The sequence below is a fragment of the Barbatula barbatula genome (genome assembly GCF_947034865.1).
Source record: "Barbatula barbatula genome assembly, chromosome: 10".
Taxonomy (NCBI): domain Eukaryota; kingdom Metazoa; phylum Chordata; class Actinopteri; order Cypriniformes; family Nemacheilidae; genus Barbatula; species Barbatula barbatula.
The window spans coordinates 13,428,003-13,453,750 of NC_136773.1; the positions used below are offsets into that span (position 1 = coordinate 13,428,003).

At 42.6% G+C, this 25,748-nt stretch overlaps 2 protein-coding genes across 2 annotated transcripts in view; one reads left to right on the forward strand and one right to left on the reverse strand.

Annotated features, from left to right (window-relative positions):
• The window catches only part of kcnab1a (potassium voltage-gated channel subfamily A regulatory beta subunit 1a), a 53,547-nt gene extending 41,149 nt beyond the window's left edge, over window positions 1–12,398 (forward strand). Inside the window, exons 8-14 of the mRNA XM_079465311.1 lie at window positions 5,194–5,280; window positions 8,542–8,627; window positions 10,053–10,173; window positions 10,279–10,373; window positions 10,492–10,612; window positions 10,907–10,995; window positions 11,078–12,398. Of these exons, the coding sequence (XP_079321437.1) occupies window positions 5,194–5,280; window positions 8,542–8,627; window positions 10,053–10,173; window positions 10,279–10,373; window positions 10,492–10,612; window positions 10,907–10,995; window positions 11,078–11,167 (689 nt within the window). The 3' untranslated portion in view covers window positions 11,168–12,398. The remainder of the gene's footprint in view (window positions 1–5,193; window positions 5,281–8,541; window positions 8,628–10,052; window positions 10,174–10,278; window positions 10,374–10,491; window positions 10,613–10,906; window positions 10,996–11,077) is intronic.
• A 50-nt stretch (window positions 12,399–12,448) lies between these two features.
• On the reverse strand, window positions 12,449–14,665 carry ssr3 (signal sequence receptor, gamma). Its single transcript, XM_079466487.1, has 5 exons — window positions 13,925–14,665; window positions 13,298–13,424; window positions 13,073–13,171; window positions 12,845–12,976; window positions 12,449–12,748 (listed from the first exon to the last, which is right to left on the reverse strand). The coding sequence occupies exons 1-5, from the start codon at window positions 14,055–14,057 to the stop codon at window positions 12,682–12,684; spliced, it is 558 nt and encodes a 185-aa protein (XP_079322613.1). The 5' UTR covers window positions 14,058–14,665; the 3' UTR covers window positions 12,449–12,681.
• Window positions 14,666–25,748: the final 11,083 nt, after the last annotated feature.

Below are 25,748 nucleotides of genomic sequence, written 5' to 3' on the forward strand. Positions count from 1 at the left end.
ATAAATATAAATCTTTTATAAATATTTTCATTTATGGTGTGCTTCTGTGCGTCCCTCAGTGTGTAATAAGCAGAATGTACGAGCGCATATTCCTAACACGCTCTTTAAGTCACTAAAAAAATATTGTGCCATTGACTTTAGACCAGGTTTAGGTTGGTCTTTTTTCAGTTCCTCAAAATAGCAACGCGCCAACAATGTGCACAAATGAGCGCAAATGCATTTGCTATTTAAACAATGCAACGCAGGAGGGGAAAATTAGATCTCATTCGGACAGAAACTAGCAAAAACACTTGAGATGCGCTTTGCGCATTGCACCAAGTGTACGATAGGGCCCTCAGTCCTAAAAGGTTTTAATATCATGTGACACATTTGATCAAGTGATCCTAAACTTTTAAACAGTAGTATGGATATGAATGAAATATATACGTTAATCCAGGCCTGGTCCTCTCTCACACTTACCTGTTGTCGCTCCTCTCTTATGCTTCCGGAGCTCCTCCGTGAGAGATGCGAGACCGGTGCATGCGCAGCTGATGCATTAACATTTACGCATTTGGCAGACGCTTTTATCCAAAGCGACTTACATTGCATTATCCTATACATTTTACATAGGTATCTGCAATCCCCTGGGAACAAACCCACAGCCTAGCATTGTAAACGCAATGCTCTTACCACTGAGCTACAGAAAAGCTTGATATCACTTGCGTCACCAGGTTGCGCCGTTCCCCCCACAGCTCTCATCCCTGCCATGCTCGCCACAGTGTCGCTATGGAGGCACTTAAGACGATACGCACACACACACAAACAGTTCACTTAACACTCCGTCACAGAACACACACACGCATGTTGGACACAATGAAGCAGCAGAAAGTCAGGATGTTAAGCACGTCACGCACATCTGACCTTCCAAAATAAATCTCATTTGCATAATTTGCTCCTGAGTGAATCTCATCTGACACAGCACCTCAAATTCAGAACAAACAGATTATTAATGGTAGGCACAAGAGTGATGTTGCGTTCCAGCATTTGATGGCAGTACTGACTTGTTTCATTACATCAAAATAATGAAAGAGAAGCAGTGAGATTTATGGGATGCATTAATATTGCAGTATTAACTAACACCCTGAAATGCTTACATTGTAATGCGTACATTGTCACTCTAGGGCGAAAGTTACTTTTGTCTGAAGCCCCAGAACTAATATACAACCATGGCCTAGATATTCAGGTTTACGGGGGCAGAAGATGAATTATAGTTGTGTGTACTGTTCTGTGCTGGCCTTTATTTTTCTCTCATGCCAGCAGTTTTGAGGCCAGACACCTATTTTACAAACAGAACTGGGGAACTGCACTCTCCGCCTGAAGATGTGTTTATATGGCTCATGTCTGTGTACATGCTTAGCCATAAAGTGTAGTCAAGATTCTTTCTCCCATCACTGGATTGAATTCAGTCACTGGTGTGCAAAGTCTCACTTAAATCACATTAAGGAGGTCTGCTGGAATTTCACTTCTTTATATTTAGTTAGTGAGTAACATAGCTGTTTGAGGATAACATCTGCCAAGTCAGTGTAAAACTTTTTTGAAAATTAAAAACACATCAACATAATTAAGACTTAAAAAAGGGCAAAATAGGACCCCTTTAAATCATACATGACTGGGCTGTTGTTAGTTTTACAAAGACGTTTTGTCTGTGAATTTTAGCACAGTTTAACAACAGTCCTGTCCCATAGAAACCTTGTTGGATATGTAACTTTGCATCACAGTTCAAATTTCCAAATATAAAAATGGGCTGAATGAAGAAAATATTACTGATCTAACGATTCAGTTCGATTACAATGTCAGCGATAAACCAACCTCGTAAACCACAGGTGTCTAACAGTTGAAGAGGAGGAGTTAACGGATGCTCCGCCCAATCTGCATTAAATATGTCATTTAAGATGACATCTTAATCAAACTATAGTCACTACTGAACAGCAAACGAAATAATAAGAAAAGAGAATGAACCAAATTGCTAAACTATTTACAATAAACGCTGCAATATTTAATGAAAATATAGGCATTGTAATTTTCTTCTTTCACTGGGAATTTATAACTACGCTCCAGTGGCATGTGCATCTTTAATAATGCGAATGTCTTGCTTTGAGACGCATTGTGGCGTCTGTTATGTGTTGCTTGAGCGCTTTACATCTTGAACGGCTTTCAATATCAGTTCGAGTTCAGAAGTATATGAAAATGCGCTTTATTTTCTTCCTGCGCGCGCACACTCACCTCAATGAAAGAGAACGCTGCTCACACTGAAGTTACGGTCTGAAAGATGTACAGTGGTGTGAAAAAATGTTGGCCCCCTTCCTGATTTCATATGTTTTTGCATGTTTGTCAGACTTTAATGTTTCAGATCATCAAACAAATTTAAATATTATTAAAAGATAGCACAAGTAAACACAACATGCAGTTTTTTAATGAAGGTTTTTAATTATTGAGGGAACACAAAATCCCAAACTACATGTACCTTTTTTTAAAAGTGTTTGCCCCTAAACCTAATAACTGGTTTGCCCACCCTTAGCAGCAAAAACTGCAATCAAGCGATAACTACAGCGCTGTGGAGGAATTTTGGTCCATTCATCAGATTTGTTGTAATTCAGCCACATTGGAGGGTTTCGAGCATGAACCGCCTTTTTAAGGTCATGCCACACCATCTCAATAAGACACAGGTCAGGACTTTTACTAGGCCCCGCCAAAGTCTTCATTTTGTTTTTCTTCAGCCATTCATTGGTGGACTTGACTTGCTGGTGTGTTTTGGATCATTGTCCTGCTCCAGAACCCAAGTTCGCTACAGCTTGAAGTTACGAACAGATGGCCGGACATTCTTCTTTAGGAATTTTTGGTAGACAGCAGAATTCATGGTTCCATTTATCACAGCAAGTCTTCCAGGTCCTGAAGACCATCACACTACCACCACCATATTTTACTGTTGGTATGATGATCTTTTTCTGAAATGCGGTGTTACTTTTACGCCAGATGTAATGGGACAAACACCTTCCAAAAAGTGAAATTTTTGTCAACACTTTTTGTTACACTTTTGATTATTTTCCCAAAAGTCTTCATCAAGATGTTTTCAGGCAAAACTGAGATGAGCCTTTATGTTCTTTTTGCTCAGCGGCGGTTTTTCGTTTTGGAACTCTGAAGACCATTTTTGCCCTGTCTCTTTCTTATGGTGGAGTCATGGGGTATATAGTGACCACAAATTTGTTATTCTTAGATATTGAAATCAGGGTTCTAAATTAACACCCGCCAACCCGCCAAATGCGGGTAAAAATTCATTTTGGCGGGTGTTAATAAAAACTTACTATCCAGTTTGGCCGGTGATGCATGATGCATTACATGCATGATACATAAGGCTCTGTTCTCGGTCATTTATCCTATGCATTTATCCACCTGACAGTACTTCCTACATTTCCCAAGAACACTGTTTCGTAATGCTACGTGGTGACGTTTCATACGCCCATTGGCTGCGCGCAGTTTGTAGTGAAACCAGCGCGAGAAACCATGGAAACGAACGGAGCCAGAGCAGGGAGCAGACTGAAATAAGACGGAGTTTAGCTAGATAGCTAGCTAGCTAGCTAGCAAAGTAAAGTATACAGTTAAGATTAGCTAAACTAAATGAGGCGGTGGTTGGGACAGACTTCTGGGGGCGAGAAGAGGAACGAGGCAGGGGATGAGGATATCAACAGAGAAACGAAGAAAAGAAAATTTAATGCCAAATGGCTGACGGGTCGTGAATGGCTTGTGTTTGATCACGAAAATGTCGTCATGTTTTGTCAGGATTGCCGCATGTACGCGAAAGAAAAAAACAAAACGAACAATTTCGTGGTAGGAACTACTAATTTTAAAGTCGAGGCAGTAAAGGACCATGAGAGTGATATAAAGACAGATAGAAAGATAGATAGAAAGATATAAAGATAGATACTGTAGATAGATATAGACAGATATAAAGACAGAAAGATAGATAGAAAGATATAAAGATAGATACTGTAGATAGATATAGACAGATATAAAGACAGAAAGATAGATATAAAGATAGATACTGTAGATAGATATAAAGACAGATATAAAGATAGATACTGTAGATAGATATCAGGCAGGTCCGATTTATTGATTGCGAACAGGTTTGGCAGTAATCAGGCCTGGGTGTGGCTAGAGAAATTGAACTGGTGTGGTGTGATAAACGACAGTTCAGTTATGTTTTAACAGGGGGCAGACACTTTTTCACACAGGTCCATGTAGTTTACGTGTGTTATCTTTTACTCATACTTAAATTTGTTTGATGATCTGAAACATTTAAGTGTGACAAACATGCAAAAAATACGATATAAGGAAGGGGGCCAACACTTTTTCACACCACGTGTATTAACATAGATTATGTAAAAAGTTACGTTTTCTTTAAGAATTTTTTTAAATATTTTATAGGATATAATAAGAATTCTTTATTTACAATAAAAACAGTAACCGTTAGCACATGATATTCAATTGCTTTTTTAATAAAGAAAAAAGTTATTTGTTCAGCACGCATCAGTGTAATGGTTCACATCAGCATCGCAATGCATCGTGAAAACCATTACATTCAACAGCCTTAGTGTTTGGTTAAAATGATCATCCTATGGTGCTATAGGAAAAGATACTGTCAGTTGTATTATTGATCAATATTAGATCTTGCTGGGCTTGCCTATTCCTCAGACTCTAGACAAACACCACAATCTCCTCTCTTGAGTAATTGTGAAGCCTTTACTAACCGCAGAATGTTGACCCTATTATAGTGAATCTCTGGAGATGGGGAAAGTAAGAGTCCGGTCCCAAACTCTTCATTACATTTGACCATCTATTCACAGGTTAATGGGGATAAAGAGAGAGACAGAATATATGAGTGAGCTCTGGAGTATTAGACAGGACGGGTTTGATTATATGAAAGTCCACCTGACTCACGCAGCTGGGGGTCCCCTGTCTGTAAAGCTTTATTAAGGAGGGGATGTTTGTCTCGATGTCACAGGAACTTGAATCTTCAGCAGATCCTCTGTGATCTTTCTAAATGCTTTAGACTATTCAGACAGGACCTTTAAGTACATTGTTGACCAGTTGACCTGGTAAAACAGAATGTTTCAAAGGGAACTTAAAACAAACATTCACACACTGTTTGTTTTTCAGGTCTGAAGGGCTCCTTACAGAGAATGCAGCTGGAATATGTCGATGTGGTCTTTGCCAACCGGCCCGATAGCAACACACCAATGGAGGGTGAGTTGGGTCATGGAGACAACTTTTATGAAAGTTTCTCAAAAAATATTTAACCAAAGCACTGGAAGAGTAGCTCTGGCAATGCATTGACGATAGTGCATCAAAAGCAAATAATTGAGTGCGTCATACTGAAAGGGTTTGTGTCCCACAGGCATGCGTTCCTCTAGAGTCTGAGTACTTTGAAAGATGTAGTTATGATGACAGGGTTACAATTAAGTGCAGTCCCCAGGGGACCATCACAATAGTGACTCTGAATAAACTCCCTTCTTACTTGTGCCCTAGGTAATTAATACAGCCAGCAGGTAGCCACGGGACTGTTACACTGGGTTCACTCCAAAAGTGAATTAAGCGACATGGCACAAGTAAATTACATACAAAGTCAATGCCAAGATGCTGTAAATGCGATCTCGCAGCAGGCGGTCTGAATGACACGAATTGGGCGGCGCAATTGCTGCAAACGTGCATCAATCTCGTCTTCCGGGAAGGTTGAAAATAACGAACTTTTCCCACGAGTATTAAAGAGCGTGGAATGCCATTGTTCGCATATGATGTGAACCCAGCATTAGGGCCTGATCATACAGAACACGTCTTCTTGTTTTTAGTTGGCAGGGAGCGTTTTGCGACAAAAAAAATATTAAAAAAATGCTTTTCAAAGAGTCAACCAAAAGTTTTTTTCGAACATGAACAGCAAGTTCTGTCTTATCGCCCCCTTAAGATTCTGTGCTGCCCGAAGCTTCAAGAGCAGTTAACCTGAAAATCTAATCTACTGTTTTAATGTGTTTTGGCCGGGCTTGCTTTTTATCATGGATATCAGGAGAATTGATTATGTGTGGGGTGGATAGGTTAAAGAAACATTGCTGGATTGTCCCCTCACGCTTATGACAACACTGACAATAAACTGGTGTCATAAACAGATTTAAACAGTATCAAAACAGATTTGTATAAAGATAAGAATAATAGAGGTATAGGAAAGGACTGATACTGTTGTTTAAGTTATGAGAGTTTTATTCTCAGACGAGTAGGGAAACAAGATGACGTGATAAAACAAACACCAGCTGTAACATCAGATTCACTCTGTATCCATGCTATTATATCCACATGAATAACACATGCACAGATGATACAGAATATACAGCTCTGGAAAAATATTTTAGACCACAGCAAATTTATTTTCAGTTTAGCCCCGACAAAGGATTGCTGATTGCAAATAGCCCGTCTTGTACGCAGATGGTTTTTCCACTAACTTTGCCCACTAGTTTCTGATTGAAATAGAGAAGATGTAAGAATGACGCCCACCCTCTAAACTGATGGGTCCAGGGGGGGCGCAGTTTTTGTGGCATTTTATGACATATAGAAATTTACCATAAATGTTGTTCAATCAAACAGAAATAATACCACCAACCAAAAGAATTTATGTTCCAGCATTGTATAATTGAATACGTCTTTGGTTGAATTCAAATTCTAAGTTTAAGATCATAAGTCTTTATTTGGGGGGCCACAAAGCAATGCGACCCACACAAGAGGGGCCTCAAAATGAAAAGGTTTGACATACTTTTAACTTGCTAGCTAATGTAATTTACTTGTAATTTGCTTGTTATCAGATATAATCTGCCGGGTCTCTATTCTTTGCAGATGTGTGCCGGAAGATAAGTTTGGACCACAAAAGCGTACAAGTGCAGTAACGTTTGTTCGTGTGAAACTGTCTTGTATTTTTATACAGCAGGAAAGAATCAGGAGTCACTTTTTTCGTCAATCCTAAAACTAGTCAATCGGAAATGTTTGTGAATCAGTTGATGTATTTGGGTTTGCATTTGGGTCACTTAGTTGGCTAGCATGTCTTCAGAGGGCAAAGTTTAGGAGAGAGAGCGTGTTTGAAATGAGCAAAATGACAAGAGTGAAAGAGAACGAGTGTTTCACATCCTCTGAATCAATATTCATTCAACAGACAGGATCAGTATTCTCCCTCTGTATTGTATGTTTTGCCAAAATCTGTTTTGTTGTAAAGCATTCAGGGCTAAGTAATATTTCAAAGCTCTGTGCTGCATTTCAAGGTCACATTGACTTTTGACAAACCATTTGTTACAAACCTCCATACTCCATACATGCTTCTTCAGCTCTCACCCCATCACATCACAGACCCACAGAAATGAACTGCGTCTGTCAACCTGGTACCCCCGGAGTTATTTTAACACTACTTCTCCATAGGATTTTACATAATCCACTAGTAAACAAGATAAGAGAATGCATCGCTGCATGTATCGCATTCTATCCCATTCTGCTCTTTTCTCTTTCTATTTAGCAGTACTGCATTAAAGGGATAGTTCACACTTTGATAACAGTTCTGTCATCATTCACCCCAGTGTCATAAAAAAACTTGTAAATGAACACAAAATAAGATATTTTGAGAAATGTCTCTGGTTTGTGACCATATAATGGAAGTTAATAGGGCCAGTGTTGTCATACAGGTTAAGAATGACATGTGGGTGAGTATATGAATTAAAATCATTGGGTGAACTATCACTTTAAGAATAAACGCGAAGCCAACAGCCAAAAGTCAAATCTTTACTGTGAGTTTGTTCTTGCACGTGGCTCTTATCTCTGCGAACATAATAACTTTGGTTCTTAGTGTTTAAACATCACCGGCTATGGTAAATCCTCTCTCTCTCTCTTTCTCTTAGTCTTGGGTAGACAGATAGCTATGCAGTGCATTTCTGCTGCATTGATGCGTAAAGTGTCCAGAGTATAGTGCAATGCATATCAAAAGTTCCTCTATGACCGCACTCCCTTTGTCCTGCTCTTTTTCTTTTCTAAGTTTTTACCCTTGATCTGTTTCTTACCTGCAACACGGGAACATGCTGATCACCATTTCATCACTCTGAAGGGTAACCGGTGACGGGAATATAAAGTTACGCTGTAGTTTATCATTCATTTATTCCTCACGAGTGCACTTATTGAATGAAGTCACAGTGAATCTAGTCAAGCAGACCTTAGGCAGCTCGCCGGGATTCTGAAATGAAGCTATATTGAACCACACCTGATTTAACTCCTGAATATAGCAGAGGAAAATTTGAGACAGCAGAATATTATTATTTTACTAACTACTAGTGGAAAAGTATCGGGATGCTTGAATCGCCACAAATTCGTAAAGCCACAAATTACCCCCATTGCTTATAAAGATGACAGATAATACAGTTTTACTGTATGCCTTTATTATTCCTATAGTTTTGTTATTTTAACCGCGTTGAATTTTTGTTCCTCCAGAGATTGTTAGAGCCATGACCTACGTGATAAACCAAGGCATGTCCATGTATTGGGGCACCTCACGATGGACGGCTATGGAAATAATGGTGAGTTACAGCATTTTAAGGAGGAATCTGCGTCTTCTTTGATTTCCTAGAACACAGAATTCATACAAATTGTATAACTTACATTACATAAATAAGAAAATAAACTTTTGGAAGAATGGGGAACAGAAATTGTCAGCTTTAGTTTTCAGGCTCCCTATGTACTGATGATCACACAGGGACCCAGATGTGCACTCTGATGTCTAACTAAGCATTAAGTGCTATTTCGTCGACTGGAAAAGAAGCTGGACAAATCATTGGCTTTCTGTGTAAAGTTAAATTAAAAAGGGGACAGAATAAAAGAGCTAGCTGGGCTTGGGTGGACAACAAAATGAGGCGTTGTATATCAGCTTCTCTCGTGTACATTGCATACATCACAGTGTTCTGTGTTGCTGTAATTGCAGTGTAGCACAAGGCAAGTTTGCCCAATCTGATATGTTGTAATTAAATGCTGACGTTAATAATTCATGGCTGATGAATGGAGCCTTGATCAGAGTTTTTCCAGAAACACCGGGAGAGGAGATATGGTGATAACCTGTAATTTGGGTGACTGTGATAATAGCATGTTCAGTGGTCATGCCTGACACATCCCACGTAAACAGCCACCCACTGGAACAGACCATCACAGAATGGGAACATGTCAATGACATCATTACAAATGGATGACAAGAGCACTGTACATGAACATTTATTTTTGTACTTGCATAGACAAGAAGGGGTAAGCGGAGTAGATGTCCGTTCTATTATAACAGGAAATAGAGGCTAGTTTTACTGTAAATGATGCATTCTTTTTATATTAGTATTAAAACTATTTATAAATTCTTTGTGTTGAAACCTATCTTGATTACCTAATGTATCCCCAGAAGGGAATACATTCAAAGGGTTAGTTGTTTATAAGAACCTGCCCTTAAATATCATACAAATCCAATTGAAACATACAGAAAAGTTATTTGGTCAAACAAGTGTAGCTGATCATAATTACATGAATTTAACATATAAACATTTAAAAACACAATACACAGAACATACTGTAAATTTAGAAAACAATAATTTTTCATTAATTAATTGTTATCAAACAATGTATTTAATTTTGTATATCTCCAACAACAACTTGTTTATATAGTTAAATAGACCTTTGGCTTTATGAATGCCATTCTGGATTTATTATGTTTACTTGTTAATTCAAAAGCTATGACTCTGACGAATTTAAAGGACAGAATTCACAAACAGTTTTGAACTAGATATTTGGGGGGGGGCAACATTAAAACCGTTGTGATAAAAAATGTGATGTTTTTAACTCCAAAAATAGAAAAAAAGGATCCACACACTTTCAAAAAAGGCTCGACCAAAGACATTTTTAATAATACAGATGTCAAAAGCTCACCAAATAGCCTAAAAAGCAAATGTAATCTCTCCCTCTTTATTTAGGAGGCGTACTGCGTGGCAAGGCAGTTTAACTTGATTCCTCCAGTATGTGAACAGGCAGAGTATCATCTCTTCCAGAGAGAAAAGGTGGAGGTGCAGCTGCCTGAGCTCTACCATAAGATAGGCAGGTGTCAATCATCAGCCAGACTTCTTCATATAAATATAACACTGTCAGTATCGGACATGTTGATTATAAATCTCTGTTATAACAATCTATGTGTGACTGTAGGTGTGGGGGCTATGACATGGTCCCCTTTGGCCTGTGGGATCATCACCGGGAAGTATGAAAATGGTATCCCAGAATCCTCCAGAGCAGCTATGAAGGTGCCTACAGTTGAAACTAGAAAAACCTCACTGTAGTTTTTGCACTGTTCTTGATTCGAAATAAAATATTTTCTGCCAAGCATTTTTGTACAACCTGTACTTTTCTTTTTTGTCCTAGTCATACCAGTGGCTGAAAGATAAGATTGTCAGCGAGGATGGACGAAAACAGCAGGCCAAACTGAAAGAACTGGGCCATATTGCTGAGAAGCTGAGCTGCACGTTGCCTCAGCTCGCCGTAGGTAAGACTGCGCAATAAAAATATCAGTACAAAACATTTCAGAGGAGTTGACATGCAGCCCTCAAAACTTTAGCCAATACCTACACAATTTGCTTGCATAACGGCGCAAATAGAAGAATAGCTGTTAGATACCGTTCACTCGAACCCTGACCTCTGACACAACCAGTGCACCAAGATTAATTTAAGCTCTATTGCGCCACCTCCAGTTCTTTAGCAAATGCACAATGTATGATTCACAGAGATGGTTTTGTACTTGGTCTTATCTCTATTCATGTCTTTTTTTTTCTATTTCTAGCATGGTGTCTGCGGAACGAAGGTGTGAGCTCTGTTCTTTTAGGAACCTCGAATGCAGAACAGTTAACTGAAAACCTGGGAGCCATACAGGTGAGCATAACTGGAATAAAACTCTTTTGCAGTACCAAGAGTTTTGATTCATTTTGTATTCCTCGATTTGTTGCACATCCAGGTACTTCCAAAGATGACACCCCACATAGTGTCAGACATCGATCATATACTTGGGAACCGGCCATACAGCAAGAAGGACTATCGGTCCTAGGGCCTCTGGTCACATTCAGGGTGAAGAGAGATCTGTGTGTAGCAGTGTTTATGCCCTAAGTGGTTCCTGCTCAGAGTCTTTTTTTCATCATCGGTCTGGCCTCTCTGAAGCCTTAAGAGTGCTACGCTCCATAACGTGTACCTGCATTCCCCCTTTTGCACATCAACACTACCGCAAGAATCTCCACAACTGACGTCAAGGTGTCAACGAGGGAAAGCTTCGTTCACAGACGGCACAGTTGCGGAGCCCTCTGATGTGAACTTCATGCGTTCTGACCCATGCTCGGCCTCTGCTCTCGAATCCATAAGCAATTGGGGTGTCTGGAGATTTGTTGCCCTCTTGTGTTCAAATGCAAACCTGTTTTAACAAGCCAGAACTCTGTGGTGTTTTTGAGGGACATTTTTGTGAGAATGAGATTTGGGTGAAATGACTTTGACGAGGATAGCATTACTATCATTGATAAATATATACTTTCAGAAAATGTATGATAAACAGACCTCAGTATGTATAAATATAGAGTAATAGAATTAAAAGGCATATTGTATATTATGCTTGTGCATTCGTGGTATGTTTGTTTATAAATTATATTCTCAGTTTCCTTATAGAAGTTCGGAGGAAATAGTCTCCCGATTTGCATGGCAGCATTACAAACTTAATTCAGTCTGTGGGTGCCTCATCCTTGTTTTTAATATAGCTCATGCTTGAGCCATAATGTGTTCTTCAGCCTCAGAGCTTATAGATACATTTACATTTTTGGCATGAGGAAACAAGCAGAAGTATCTTTTAAATATGTTGATGGCTTTATACACAAGATTCCTTGCAATTCAGCGAAATCAGGAAACCTTCGATATTACATGTAATGTAATGCAGGAGGCTTTTGAATTATAACATCTGTTTGTACATAGAGCTGCCTTTAGTCTCCATGCGGAGTGCCTTGATTCTAACCTGCATGAGCATTAGGGCTGGCCCTTTCTCCAATGGGTCCACGAGTGTAATACTGTGAGCTCTTCTTCATTTTCAATGATCTCTTTTACAAAAATGAAGGAAATCGCACCATGTGGTGACTATTGTTTTCTAAGTTTGTAGATTGACAGGCTGTTATGAATCGGGTGTTTTATCATATCATGCATCTCTCTCCTTGAATGGCCGCAGTGACTTCTGTAAATATAAATATGTAAAACAGTATATAGAGGTAGATTATATGCTTTAAATAAACTGCATACGGTCAGCAAAATCATGTGTGGTTCCTGGGTTTTCTTGGAGTAAAATATGAAGAGAGCCTTGAATAAACTGTCTTTTATTGATACAAAACAAAGAGAAGAACAGACATAGAAAAATGGCTCTTTTGCATTTAGCGATCATGAATTTCATGATAGTTTAACAGATGAAATGAAATGATAACCCCCCAACACACGCTTTAAAGAAAACAAACCTCCCCTTTTACGCTTTACCATACCTCCCAATCCCCCTATCTGTTTGTTCATCATCTTCTTATCCTTATGTGATCGGTCTCTTTATTTAGACCCTGTGGATAGTAGGGCAATCAGACCTGAAGAGGCGCTAATGGACAGAATGTAGTTCCTGTGACACACAAATGAAAGAAACACAAGGCTATTAAATATCAATCAACACGTTTCAGGGGAGAATTTTAAGAAGAGTACTCTGCAGTAAGCTTACACTGTTGGATTGAAGTTCTTCAGTAAGAAGAACGAGGCAACGATGACCAGCAAGAGGAACAGGGTGTTGTTGTAAAATATGGAGAATGTTGTGGCCTCATAATCAGCGACTTCATTCTTTTTCCAAAGGATCCTGCGACAAAGACTTGTTGTTACCAATGAGGTACTTGAAAATGATTACGCAAACGTGTCCTATGCCGAACGTGTCTGAGAACTGAGTCAAACGTACCTCTCGTCCTTCTCTTTGCGGGACATTTTGCGGTTGTCGGCTTCAGACAGCTTGCGAGTCACTTCCTTGGACACAGCATCTTCTCGTTTCTGAGCCACCCTGAAAGTACAGTTTTTTTTAGGCTATCAAGTATCGAAGCAAACAGGTCTTTGGGTAAAGCCAATTAACAAATACAAACAATGGGAAGGGCTGAAACCGACAACAGCTTAAAGGGCAAAGTCTTACTTGTGCTTTAGGACAAATTTGACATTCTTGTAAGCAAAGGCAACCAGGTATGTGCTAACTAGTGTCATGACGGCATACAGCACTGCGGACTGGACCAAATCCATATGCCAGATCCTCCAGAACAGCCCTGTTTCACAATGACAAATAACAACAACCAGGTAAGATCTTCAAGAGAATTCAAACTTCAAAGGGAAGGAATCTTTCCTGTATTTATAAATAAATTGCAATAAAATCAGTTTGACCAAAAGATCATAAATCACCACTACCAAAATGAACCATTGCTTATTTACTGTGCTGTCTATCTGCCATGGTTACTTCACTTTTACTATTATAAAACCATGGTTGTTTTTACAAGGCACCATAAAGGATTTATTACACAAACACCTGAAATACATCATTTGATCTAATCAAGTCATGTCTATCCGTCAATGGCATTAGCTGGACATTTAAACCACCAACAATTACACGTATCGTAGAATAAACTCAAACCTTGACTACTATACTTCAATGTTATTACCATACAACGAACTAAGCTACGTAGTCATAAACCCCATCAGAATGCTACACATGCACGTTTGGAGACAGTTAACCATCACAGATTGGTAGTAAACCAGGAAAGGAACTTACAGATGGGAATCGCGGACACAATGAGAGCATTGCCGTAGAAAAGCGCCGTGGATTTCGCCGAGAGATTCCTGCTAAAGTCCTGCAGAAGAAGATCCTCTTCTGACTGCTGCTTCGTGTTACTTTTTGGTGGCATGGCTCTAGTCTATACTCCTCTCCGATCCTCGGTTTGGGCGAAAAGAGGCAGACACGTATATGATCCGAATGGAAGAAGCGTCTATGCCGCGTCAGCACAAACAATGACGTAGAATCGATGCGCCGGCAGAGGGACCCGCGGAGGCTCTGCCCTCTACTGCGCGGGAAGACCAGACGCACCGTAACCGACCACTAGACTGTTTGTTGTGTGTCATTCATAGAGCAAGTAAAATAGAAATGCATTCAATGTGCCTCATTCGTGAAACGTTAAATATTTTTATTTTTGATAATAAAATGTGTGTATGTTAATGAATTCCAATCATTCGTAAACAGGGCGCGCGTGCACGCTCATTGACAATTAGCTTAACCACCGCCTATGAATTACAGCTACGCAAATTGCGTATCTAGGAATGCCGGAATCCTCTGGACTTCATACTCTGGTTTGGCTACAGTATATTGCATAAATTCATAAGATATACGCGTACCAATAAATTAGTAAATTAAACTGCCCACCAAAGCGTATTTTACCTGCTAAATTAATAATACCTGGTGTTCTTCTGAGAACAACCAGCTGGTGGCGTCTGAGAACAATCTGGAGGCACTGCGCGTTATTCCGGAGAGATGCGTTTGTTTTTTATTTTGCATCCCAATTAATATCAAGCAAACTGCAGTTGGTTTGTTTTGATTTCACCCATAATAACTATAAAATGCAGCTAGCTAACATGATGAGTCATCTCATTTTGGAACCAAACTCTTCATTTCTTTCGTACCAACTAACATTTTGAAAATACGAATATTTCATGTATTCCAAAATGTATATTAGAATGACTTTAGAAACGATGTACACAAAAATGTGTTTTGCTCTTGTTTCATGAATGATGCCCAATGCACGGGGTGCTGCCTACGTATTTCCGGTAAAATCTCAAGGGGCTGGAAAGCTTCCGGGTGGTAATCACCCATAGCAAACGTGCTTTACCAGCACTCGTTTTAGATTTAGCCTGGTATTATTTTCCCTTTCCTCCTCCTTGGTATTCACACTTCATCCCAGTAGGTTGCGGATATGCACCAAAAGCTGGTTTGCCGCCATTAAAAAGAGAAATGAAAAAAGCGCTTGTTTTGGGGAGAATTAACATGTAATAAAGATTAGTGAAATACATATAGTTAATATACTATATTAAACATGTAAGGTGCTATAATACAAAACTTTAGTTTAGTCATGACCTGCAGCGTTTAAATGATATGGTTCCTTCAGGCATTACTGTGTCCTGTTTTATGAAGCTTTACAGAGATTGAAACATGAACGTGTAATGCAGTTTTTTGTCATCACTTTAAGAGTGCAGATGTGATCGAGCCACAGCACGTCAGCTACTGAAGATCAAATGGTCTATTGGTGAAAGCGCTAGCATTAGCAATGGTTAAAGAACCATGACACTGTGGATACATTAATTTGGTTTTATTTGTACAGATTGTAATGTAAATAAAAATAACGTAATTATATAAATACATACTAAGACATGTCTGTACTGGACATATTCGCTTCTATAATATATATATATATATTATATGTGATTGTGCAGTCATCCATATCTTTGTTCTTAGTGTGTACCTGGACATATTTTATTATCAAAATGTGATCCATAAATGTAAGCAATAACTGATACAGAGAAATGCTCGTAAAATGATAATACAAAACAATTAAGTCAGACGAATGGTTTTGATTTAAATGTTGGGATATTGTAAAGTAAAATATTTTGAATGATTCAAATGAATGGCCTATATGACATTTTCATAATACACAGTAAAAAAGCTCACTTCTATTTCAAATGATGTCATTGATTGTTATCCAGCCTTAACATTACGTGCTAGATGCAATAGCATCCAAGCTCTCGTGTATTTTTAAACGTATAGTTTAAAGTATCTCTCTATTTTACTAGACAGGGGGGCAGCTGACAGTCTCACAATGCTGACGAACATCGTTTATGCTAATCCGGCGAACTTTATGTTAGCAGTGACTATTCAGCTTCTCCTCTGTCACGTTCACAGCTCTAGGTAGAGGTGAATGGCTTCCAGTGGTGCAGCGGATCGGATGTTCCCCTTCAGTCGGTCTCTCGACGTTGTGAGAGACTGACTGGGGCTTGATCTGGAGAACCTACCTTCTCCGAGATCATTAATTATAAAACGCCAATGGGCTTGTACTCCGGGATGAGTCTCCGCCCCGTACATACGGGTATAAAGGAAGATGGCGGCGGTCATTCACTCATCCTTTGTTCTTCGGAACCTGTGTGTTTGCTGATGCTACACGCGATACTCGACTTCGAGAAAACTTTTAACCTGCTGGATTTATGACGCGGAGCAGCAGACTTCTCCTTTCGGTGGACTTCCCCTGGGTGTTTCGGCAGAAGGCTACAGACCTTAAGAGGTAAGTCCCTCCGGCTACAAGCATGTCTCGTAGCTGTATCCTTGGGTGCGACAGACTCATCCCGGAGTCTGACGGCCATGATTCCTGTGTCACTTGCTTGGCAAGCATGCTGAGGCAGGTTTCACTGATGCGGTATGTCCCGTGTGTGCGGACATAGCAATCAGGGTGTTGCGGTAACGGTTGGCTACGTTCTTTTGAGCGCTGCCACTGCCCCGTCTGTTTCCCAGACGTGTTCAGCTGCCGTTTCGGCGAGGTTGACTGCTTTGGCGAGCGGCGGGGGTGTTTTAGGGACTCCGATAGATGTTCGGATGCGGAAGACTCCTCTGATCTCCTGTCGCCAGGCAGTCGAGCTCCGGAGGAGACTGACGCTGAGATGTCGGCCATGCTTTCCCGGTCAGCCGCGTGCATCGGGTTGCAGGGTGTAACAACACCCTCCCGGAACGCTCGCAGCTAGAAGCGCGGTTTCGGGGGCGTGGTCAAAAGCCACGCCCCGCTCCGTTACCATTCTTCCCGGAGGTGCATGACGAGCTCACCAAGTCCTGGAATGCGCCCCTTTCGGCACGTTTCAGGCTGGAGGGCTCGGTGGCCAACACATGCCCTGGGTCGGTCGATGTCCACAAAGTGGTCCAAAAGAGGCATCTGTGGCTTAGTCTTGCGCAGGTGAGCGGCGCCCAGAAGGCCCACCTTCTGGATGCGCCCATCTCGCAAGCAGGGCTGCTTGGTGATATCGTGGAGTTCTCCGCGGTCTGGAAGCAGACTGAGGCGATCGAACAGATCCTGCCACGCCGCAACGTGCCCGCCAACAGGTCGGCATGGTCTCGGGCGCAGCCTGGTTCCCAGCAGCCCTGCCCTCCCGCGGCGGCCCTCCGGTTCCAGGAACCTTCCAGAGAACGACCCACCAGAGACGTAGACCCCCGCGGAAGAGGGCATCTGTTCCCCGTCAGCAGCCCGCCAAGAGGTCCTTTAAGCGGCCCTGACGGGACGAAACAGGGGGAGATTTTACTGGGCCCGATTCCCGGCCTTTCCAACGCCGGATCGGAGATGGACGCTGCCTGCCGCATTTCCATCGAGTCTGGGCCCTTTTCAGGGTCCGGTGCCCACAAACTCACAAAGAGACAAATCTCCCCTGGGTTTTCCTCCACAGCACTCTCGTCCAGACGGTGTCTTGGATGGATCGGGCCGCCGACCACAATCTCGCCCGGACGTTGTGTCAGGCCGCCTGAAGCAGGTAAACATACAGAGCCGTCAACCTCCCGGGGGGTTCTCCCTGTGCGAGGTGACCGCACTGTCAGCCACCGAACCAGCCTCCCCCGGCACGGTGAAGCAGATTGTCCCTCTGGTCCCGTTGTCGCGGTTCTTGGGCGCTTGGCAGCGCACCAGCCCGTCACACTGGATAGAGAGGACAGTCCGTCTCGGTTACTCGATCCAATTCGCCAGGCGCCCCCCCAAGTTTCGGGGCATTCTGTTCACCTCGGTGCGAGTAGAGAATGCTTCCGTACTTCGGCAGGTGGTCGCCGCCCTTCTGGCGAAGGGTGCAGTCAAACCCGTCCCTATAACCGAGATGTCATCCGGGTTTTACAGTCCGTACTTCATCGTGCCCAAAAAGGGCGGGGGCTGCGGCCCATTTTGGATCTGCGTTGCCTGAACAAGCACTTGCACAAGCTGCCGTTCAGAATGCTGACGCAGAGGCGCATCCTGGGCTCGGTACGTCACCAGGATTGGTACGTGGCAATCGACCTGAAGGACGCGTACTTTCACGTCTCTATTCTTCCCCGACACCGGCCGTTCCTACGGTTCGTGTTCGAGGGAAGGGCGTATCAGTACAGGGTCCTGCCATTCGGTCTGGCCCTGTCTCCACGGGTTTTTTCCAAACTAGTGGAGGCTGCCTTAGCTCCTGTCAGGGAGCAAGGCGTGCGAGTGCTAAACTATCTCGACGACTGGCTTATCGTGGCACACTCACGAGATGTGTTGTGCACGCTCAGGGACCTTGTGCTTCGGCACCTAGACCGTCTAGGCCTCCGGGTCAACCAGGAGAAGAGCAAGCTCTCTCCCGCACAGAGCACCTCTTACCTCGGTATGGAAATAGACGCTGTCCGTATGTCAGCGCGTCTCACCAACGAGCGTGCACAGTCAGTGCTGCGCTGTCTGAGGTTGATCAGGCAGAATCCCTCGTCGCCGCTGAAGAACTTTCAGAGGCTCCTGGGGCACATGGCGTCCTCAACGGGGGTGATCCCTCTCGGGTTGATGCACATGCGGCCGCTTCAGCACTGGCTGCAGAGTCGGGTTCCCTGGACGGCGTGGCACGCCGGCACCAGGCAGATTACGGTAACGCCTCAGTGCCTTCGCACTCTCTTACCCTGGTCAGACTTGACCTTTCTCCGAGCGGGGGTTCCGCTCGGACAGGTTTCGAGGCGTGTCGTGGTAACGACAGACGCCTCCCTGCAAGGGTGGGGTGCGGTGTGCAAGTGGGCACGCAGTATCGGGTCGGTGGACGGGTCCCCAACTGCGTTGGCATATCAACTGCCTAGAGTTGCTGGCAGTCCTTCTGGCACTGAGGAGGCTCCAGCCCCTCGTGCAGGACAAACACGTGCTAGTCCGGTTGGACAGCACGACTGCCGTGGCGTACATCAATCGCAAGGCGACATACGCTCACCGCAGTTATCACAACTCGTCCGACGCCTCCTCCTTTGGAGTCAGCAGGTGAAATCCCTGCGGGCCACGTTTCTTCCGGGCAACCTGAACCAGACAGCCGATGCGCTCTCTCGACAGTGTACTCCCCGCGGAGAGTGGCGACTCCATCCCCGTGCAGCCCGGCTCATGTGGGAAGCGGTTCGGCAGGCACAGGTGGACCTGTTGCCTCCCCAGACTCCACCCATTACCCGCTATGGTATTCCCAGACCGAGGGTCCCCTCGGCACGGATGCCCTAGCACACAGATGGCCGCAGGACAAGCGGAAGTACACCTTCCCCCCCAGTGAGCCTGTGCAAGGTCAGGGAAAAGGGGCATCAGGTTCTGGTAAGTGGCGCCATACTGGCCCAACCAGACCTGGCTCTCGGATCTGGTAGATCTGACGACGGCCCCCCCTGGCCCATTCCCCTGACGAAGGACCTTCCGTTGCAGGGGAAGGGCACGTTGTGGCACCCCAACACAGGCTTCTGGAACCTCCATGCCTGGCCCCTGGACAGGACGAGGGCTTGCCCGTTGGCGGTCCAGGAGACTGTCTTACAGGCTAGAGCCCCGCCTCTAGGCGGTTATACGCTTATAAGTGCCAATTTGTCCTGGTGTTCTCCCCGGGAGGAGAACCCACGGAGTTGCCTGATTGGATCAGTGCTGACCCGCAGGTAAGTATCTCTGTCAGCACAACCTGGTTACCAGGTTCCGCAGGAGCGCGAGAAGGGTGTATCCACCTTGGCCGTGCTCCGTACCCTCTTGGGACCCTAATGTGGTCCTACAGGGCCTTGGTACGGCCCTGGTGAGCCCCTAAGAATTGCCAATCTTTCTCAGTTGGATGAAAGATGCACTCTTGGTGGCGCTCACCTCCATCAAGAGGGTGGGGGACCTACAGGCATTCTCTGTGTCCCAAAGGTGCCTGGAATTTGGGATCGGTAATTCTCACATGGTCCTGAGATCCTGTCCCGACGACGTGCCCAAGCTTTCCACTACTCCCTTCCGGGACCAGGTGGTGAACCTGCAGGCGCTCCCCTCCGGAGAGGAAGACCCAACCTTTTTATGTGTTGTGTCCAGTACGCGCGCTGCCCTCGGTCTGGACCGCACACAGAGCCTCAGAAGCTCTTTGTCTGTTCTGGAAGACAGCACCCGGGGGGGGCTGTCTCCAAACAGAGGTGGCGCACTGGGAAACCAATCCCAGGATCGCCGTGCCCGCTCGCAGTGAGAGCCCTCTCCACTCGTGGGCACTGGCACAGGGCGCCTCTCTGGCAGACATTTGTAGAACTGCGGGTTTGGGCTACGCCCAGTACCTTCACGAGGTTTTACAATCTCCACGTGGAACCAGTTGCAGCACATGCCCTTAAACGCCGCCAACGTTTAGGTTGGGCTCCTAGTTTGGGCGTACGCCTGCGAAAGCGCCTTCTCCCCTCACCAGGTGAGACTAGTGCACTATTGTAGCCTCCCTACTTTCCCCTCTCGGGCGAAGTATAGGCATTCCATCCATCACTAAGCATTGCACTTGGTTACAGACTGAGCGGAGCCGTCTGTTAGAACCAGGTCCGTTATAGGTAGAGTCATCCCTGCTCAGGCAGACCCCTGTATTAGGACTAGTGCCCCATACGTAGTAGCTCCCCTCTGGGTCGTCCCGTGTGTTGAGTTCCTCACTCAGGATTTCCCGATTAGTGATTACCCCGCCGGTGGTAATCCCACCTGGATTGTCCCCCTATTCGGGCTAACACCATTCCGCATGTTGTTCTCCCGCCGGGGAGACCATGTTAGTGTCTCCACATGTAACCTCCCCTCCGGGTAGGATGTGGCCTCCGTAACACACTCTTATAAGAGGAGAGCAGTGTTTCCCCAGTGTTCGGATCCGGACAGCTCCTCGCTACTTGAGGCGTACGCCACTGTCCGTGAGGCCGTCAGTAAAGGCTTCTCAGTATGACCAATACTATGTGACTGGAAGATTACGTCTCGCGGCACTCTTGTGACTCGCTAGCCCAGTCAGGGTCGCTCCGCTAGAGGTTGTGATGTCGGTGCAAGCGCTGTGGCGTTTAAGATAGATCCCCAGTCAGTCTCTCACAACTTCGAGAGACCGACTGAAGGGGAACGTCTCGGTTACGTCTGTAACCTCCGTTCCCTGATGGAGGGAACGAGACGTTGTGACTTCATGCCACAACGCTGCACCGAATCACTGCAGTGAACGGGAGTGCCCTCTCAGGATCCTCAGTACAAAGGGTGAGTGAATGACCGCCGCCATCTTCCTTTATACCCGTATGTACGGGGCGGAGACTGGCGTGCCATTCGCCAAGCCCATTGGCGTTTTATAATTAATTATCTCGGAGAAGGTAGGTTCTCAAGATCAAACCCCAGTCAGTCTCTCACAACGTCCCATCAGGGAACGGAGGTTACAGACGTAACCGAGACGTTTTCTCGCACCCTGAGCGTACACCCGGAAGTGACAGTGCATTAGTCTATTGGGGAGAAAAAACGTTTTGAAAATGAGCGGGAAGACAGTTAATTTTAACTGGCCAGGTAAGGTGTCTAAATATTAATTTTTTAAGTAAGTGTGTATTTTTTGACGTTATTCGCGTGTATTGCCAAGGTAAGTTACATTTCACCAGTGTTGGGCAGTAGCGTCGCTAACTACATTTTTTAGTAGCGTGGGGGTAGCGTCAGTTTTATATTAGTTCAGTATAAAAAATGTTTTAAAGAATAGCTTTGATGTAGTTAAACTACTTTTGCCATGTTGCTAAAGTATGCATTTTTTATTTTGATAGAAATAACTGGGGCCTGTTTAAATTAGTTTGTTAAGTATATTTAACGATGAAGGGTAAAATACACTACAAGAAATTGTTCATTAAATAATACATGGTGGAATTAATGACCAATATTGTAAGTGGAGACAAATATTGTAAGTTATTGTTAATTATAGTTTTCAAGTAGTACATGTAATATTCAGAAAAACTTTTTTATGTACAGTAGTAATTGAGATCTCTTGTTTTCGGCAAACATATTTAAAATGTCATTGGAGAGTTTAAATGATCAGTGTTTTGTGAGCTTTTGCGGATTGACTTGTTTTAGTCAAGATTGGTATAACAGTTTTCAAGTCAACTGCTTTCTAGTCAGCTTGCAAAAGGTCCTGCTGAGACAATATGAGGGTGTGTTGTTTCTCTCTCTATCTACTGCATTTTTGTCATGTTTTTAGTTATGAGGATTTTATGAACGTTTGCTGCACTTTGCTTTGGAAAATAAATTACTCTTTCAACCCCTGAGCCACTTTTGAAATGTAGTCTTCACCCTACTTCACCCTATTTACCCTTCACACTAGGTGTGGAAAGCAGAATCATTAAGCACAATGAAGCCCAGATGAAAAATTGCGAAAGTCGCGGCCATGCAAGAGTGAAAGTAAAGAGAATGAAAGTGATTTGGGGATTAAATGACACAATGTCTGTGGACAATAAAGGAATGCAGAGAATAGTAAGCGAGACAGTTGTTAGGGAGAAGTTGATGTGTCACGTGAAGTGGGTTTCCCCATCCAAAGGTCATTTGTGACGTGATGTGGGTGTAAACATCAGGGTTTGTTTTTATTTGAAATCTGAATGACTGACAGTCCTCGATCCTGTTTGATCACATTTGCAGCTATTAGTGTTGAATGGGTGGATCCGTTTTGGTCACATTGTGCATGTGATGATGCATCGAATGGAAAGCAAAAGAATATTCAAAACTGCCAGGATGACAGTTATATGTTGCATAATTTGTCCATTCGGTTTGCTCTTTTTCTTTTTATTATAGCATGTGTAAAATTGATACGTGGTGTGTTTATTTTAAAGAAGATATCTACTGTAGCATTAGCCTTGGCAGTTAGTTTAGAAAATAAGCAAAGAAAGAGCCATAAGCATAGACCGCTTTGTTAAAGCTTAGACTAAGAGGTTTTATTTATTGTTAATTATTAACATTTTAGCAATAAATAGTGCAATTATTGTGATTATAGCAAGCGCCACTAATAAAATGCAACAAAATGTTTTTGAAGTACTGCATCCTGTTGTGAAATGCTATTCAAAATAAGTGGAATGTGAGATGGCCTTTTTGTTTGTAGTAGGGGTCATAATGTTCTTCAGAAGTACAGAGCACATGCTTGGCCGAAGGGAAAGGCTTCAGGGTTAGACCAACCTGCTGCCAAGGCCACTCTCAGAAAAACAAACACCAAAACGAGAGTGAAAGAAAAAAGTAGAGGTTGACATTTTGGCAGGAGAGGAAAGCTCATTCGTCTATCTGCATCTGAAAGGTCAGTGTGCTTTTTGTAGCGTCAACTCTGCGTGTGAAGAACACGGGAGATGGAAAAACAAACTTGGTGTGACCACTCATAAAGCGAAAACAACACAGCAGGAACACCAACCTAAAAAACTGTGTGTGTGGGGGCTGTAGAATGAAAAAAACATCTTTGGCTTTTAATCGAACTTTTCATTCGAGAAAAGACCAAAACAAACAAATACATTTAGGATGATGACTGCTGAGTTAGCCAGACATTATCCTGTAAGGACTGTGTGCCTAGAAAGACTTCACTGTTTGTGTATTACTATAAGACACTAGAAAAGAAGAACATGTGGTTTGTGTGAACTGTGATTATGTGGCCTACATATACATATATGTATACAACAAATACTAGTATTCTATGTACTATTGTTGACAATAATGGACATAGGAAATGTGCTAAAATAATTCAGATTCAACAAGAAGTTACATGTCATGGGTTTCTTACATTAATCAACTAAAAATGTTGAACTATATGTAACATGAAATTCGCAGTTACTACAGCATATAAAGAATTAACTTTATCTCAACTCTTTAATCTGTCAGAGGCTTTTAAGTTCTGTTACATGAATGCACTTTCATTATGTACAAAATCATTAGGTTTATTATTGTATTTTTTATGTAGAAACCATTATGTGATGTATTCATTACATACCATTTCTCCTTAAATTGAAAGGGCTGGAAAACCCTTTTGCTTTTTACTGCTGTGACCATGCCAAAGGTCAAAGAGCTTCTATGTCACGTTCGCTCTTTATGAATCACTGGCAACACTAAGGATTGTAATAAGCGGATTAAACGCCACTCCCTCTCCACCGCTCTAGACTGTTAAATACATTAAATAAATGCAGCTTGGCATGCCCACAATGGAAGAGATGAATGAGCGTTCTCTTCATTATCTGTGCCATTGAAGGGAAAAGCCTGGGAAGACCTTGTGTTGCCTATTTTGAGAGAAACATTTTATGTCTTTTGTGTCATAATATACAGTTAGTTTCATAAATATTTGGACAGATGGATGTATTTTGTTGTTTTAGCTGTGTACCAAAATTAATTCAAGTTAAAGTTTATAATGGATATTGTCTTAAAGTGAACAATCTCAGCTTTATTAAGAGTTTGCTCCCATCTAGATTAGCTGAAGGGTTTAGGAATTTAACAATTCGGTACATTCAGGGAAAGGCAACACACTGGTGAGCTCAGCAACAACATCACAAATCCTGTATATCCAAATGAGATGGATGGGGTGGATGAGGGCATTATCCTCTCCATGATAAAGAAAAACCCCATTCACAACTTTCAGACAAATAAGGAACACTCTCCAAGAGGTGAATACGTAAATGAATAAACAATAAAGATAAGACATTGACAACTACAGAGGGTTCACAACAATGTGCAAACGCCACAAGAATAGGATTGGTAGATTAGACTTCTAAAATAGCTGAACAAGCTCTAAAAACACAGTTTTTTGAGAGATAAAAGAAATATCAACCTCCGTGAGACTAATAGGAATACAATTATGGAGAAGGCTTGGAATATCTAATGATATGAGCAGGCAACATCTTCAGTAAAATAGTGTTCAGGCAGTGCGATTCCATTTCCATGCATGACTTCCTATGGCACTGGTGTTTTTTGGTGATATAACAGAAGACAGAAACATCCAGATTAATTCTTCACTTGTCTGGACAAAAAATGTGCCTCTGTCCAAATATTTATGGACCTAACTGTAACTGCTTGAGTAGTGAAAGCTCTGCGCCAAAACCTCATTATGAACTTGTACTCGCAGCGCCTCCCCTTCCTTCTTCACTATGGTCAGGTTGCTGTCTATTTACTTGTTTTCGAACAAACAGGGAACCTCTCTCTGGTGAAATAAATGAAATCGTCCAAACCACAGAGAAATAAGACATTTGCATATGAGTTTAGAACGAAAATAAAACATATTTATCAATCTCAGAATGTCAGATTGACTAATCTTATTCAATTTAAACTCTAAAATTAAGATACTGTAATATACATATATTTTGTACATGTTTGTATTTACATTTATACCACTACAACATAGTTCTGAACACCGCAACTGGGTCAATGTTATTTTACTCAAACACTTAACATTGTTTTGACATTTGGCTCATTTTATGCTACTCTCCCATATGGGCCAGAGCCATAGTTGTGTATGATATATAATAACATAATATCAGTATGTTAGCATGTGTGTTTAAAATCATGTTTAAAAAAAAGTTAGTTTCAGATTAGTAACATAACAGTTGGGCAGCATTTCCATTAGTTGTTCATAACGTGGTGTGG

Excerpts from the sequence above, each read along its gene's own strand:
- ssr3 (XM_079466487.1), bottom strand. The coding sequence starts at position 14,057 with ATGCCACCAAAAAGTAACACGAAGCAGCAGTCAGAAGAGGATCTTCTT. Across the intron at positions 13,425-13,924 it reads TGTGTCCGCGATTCCCATCT|GGCTGTTCTGGAGGATCTGG; the intron begins GTAAGTTCCTTT and ends ATTGTGAAACAG. Across the intron at positions 13,172-13,297 it reads AAATTTGTCCTAAAGCACAA|GGTGGCTCAGAAACGAGAAG; the intron begins GTAAGACTTTGC and ends CTGTACTTTCAG.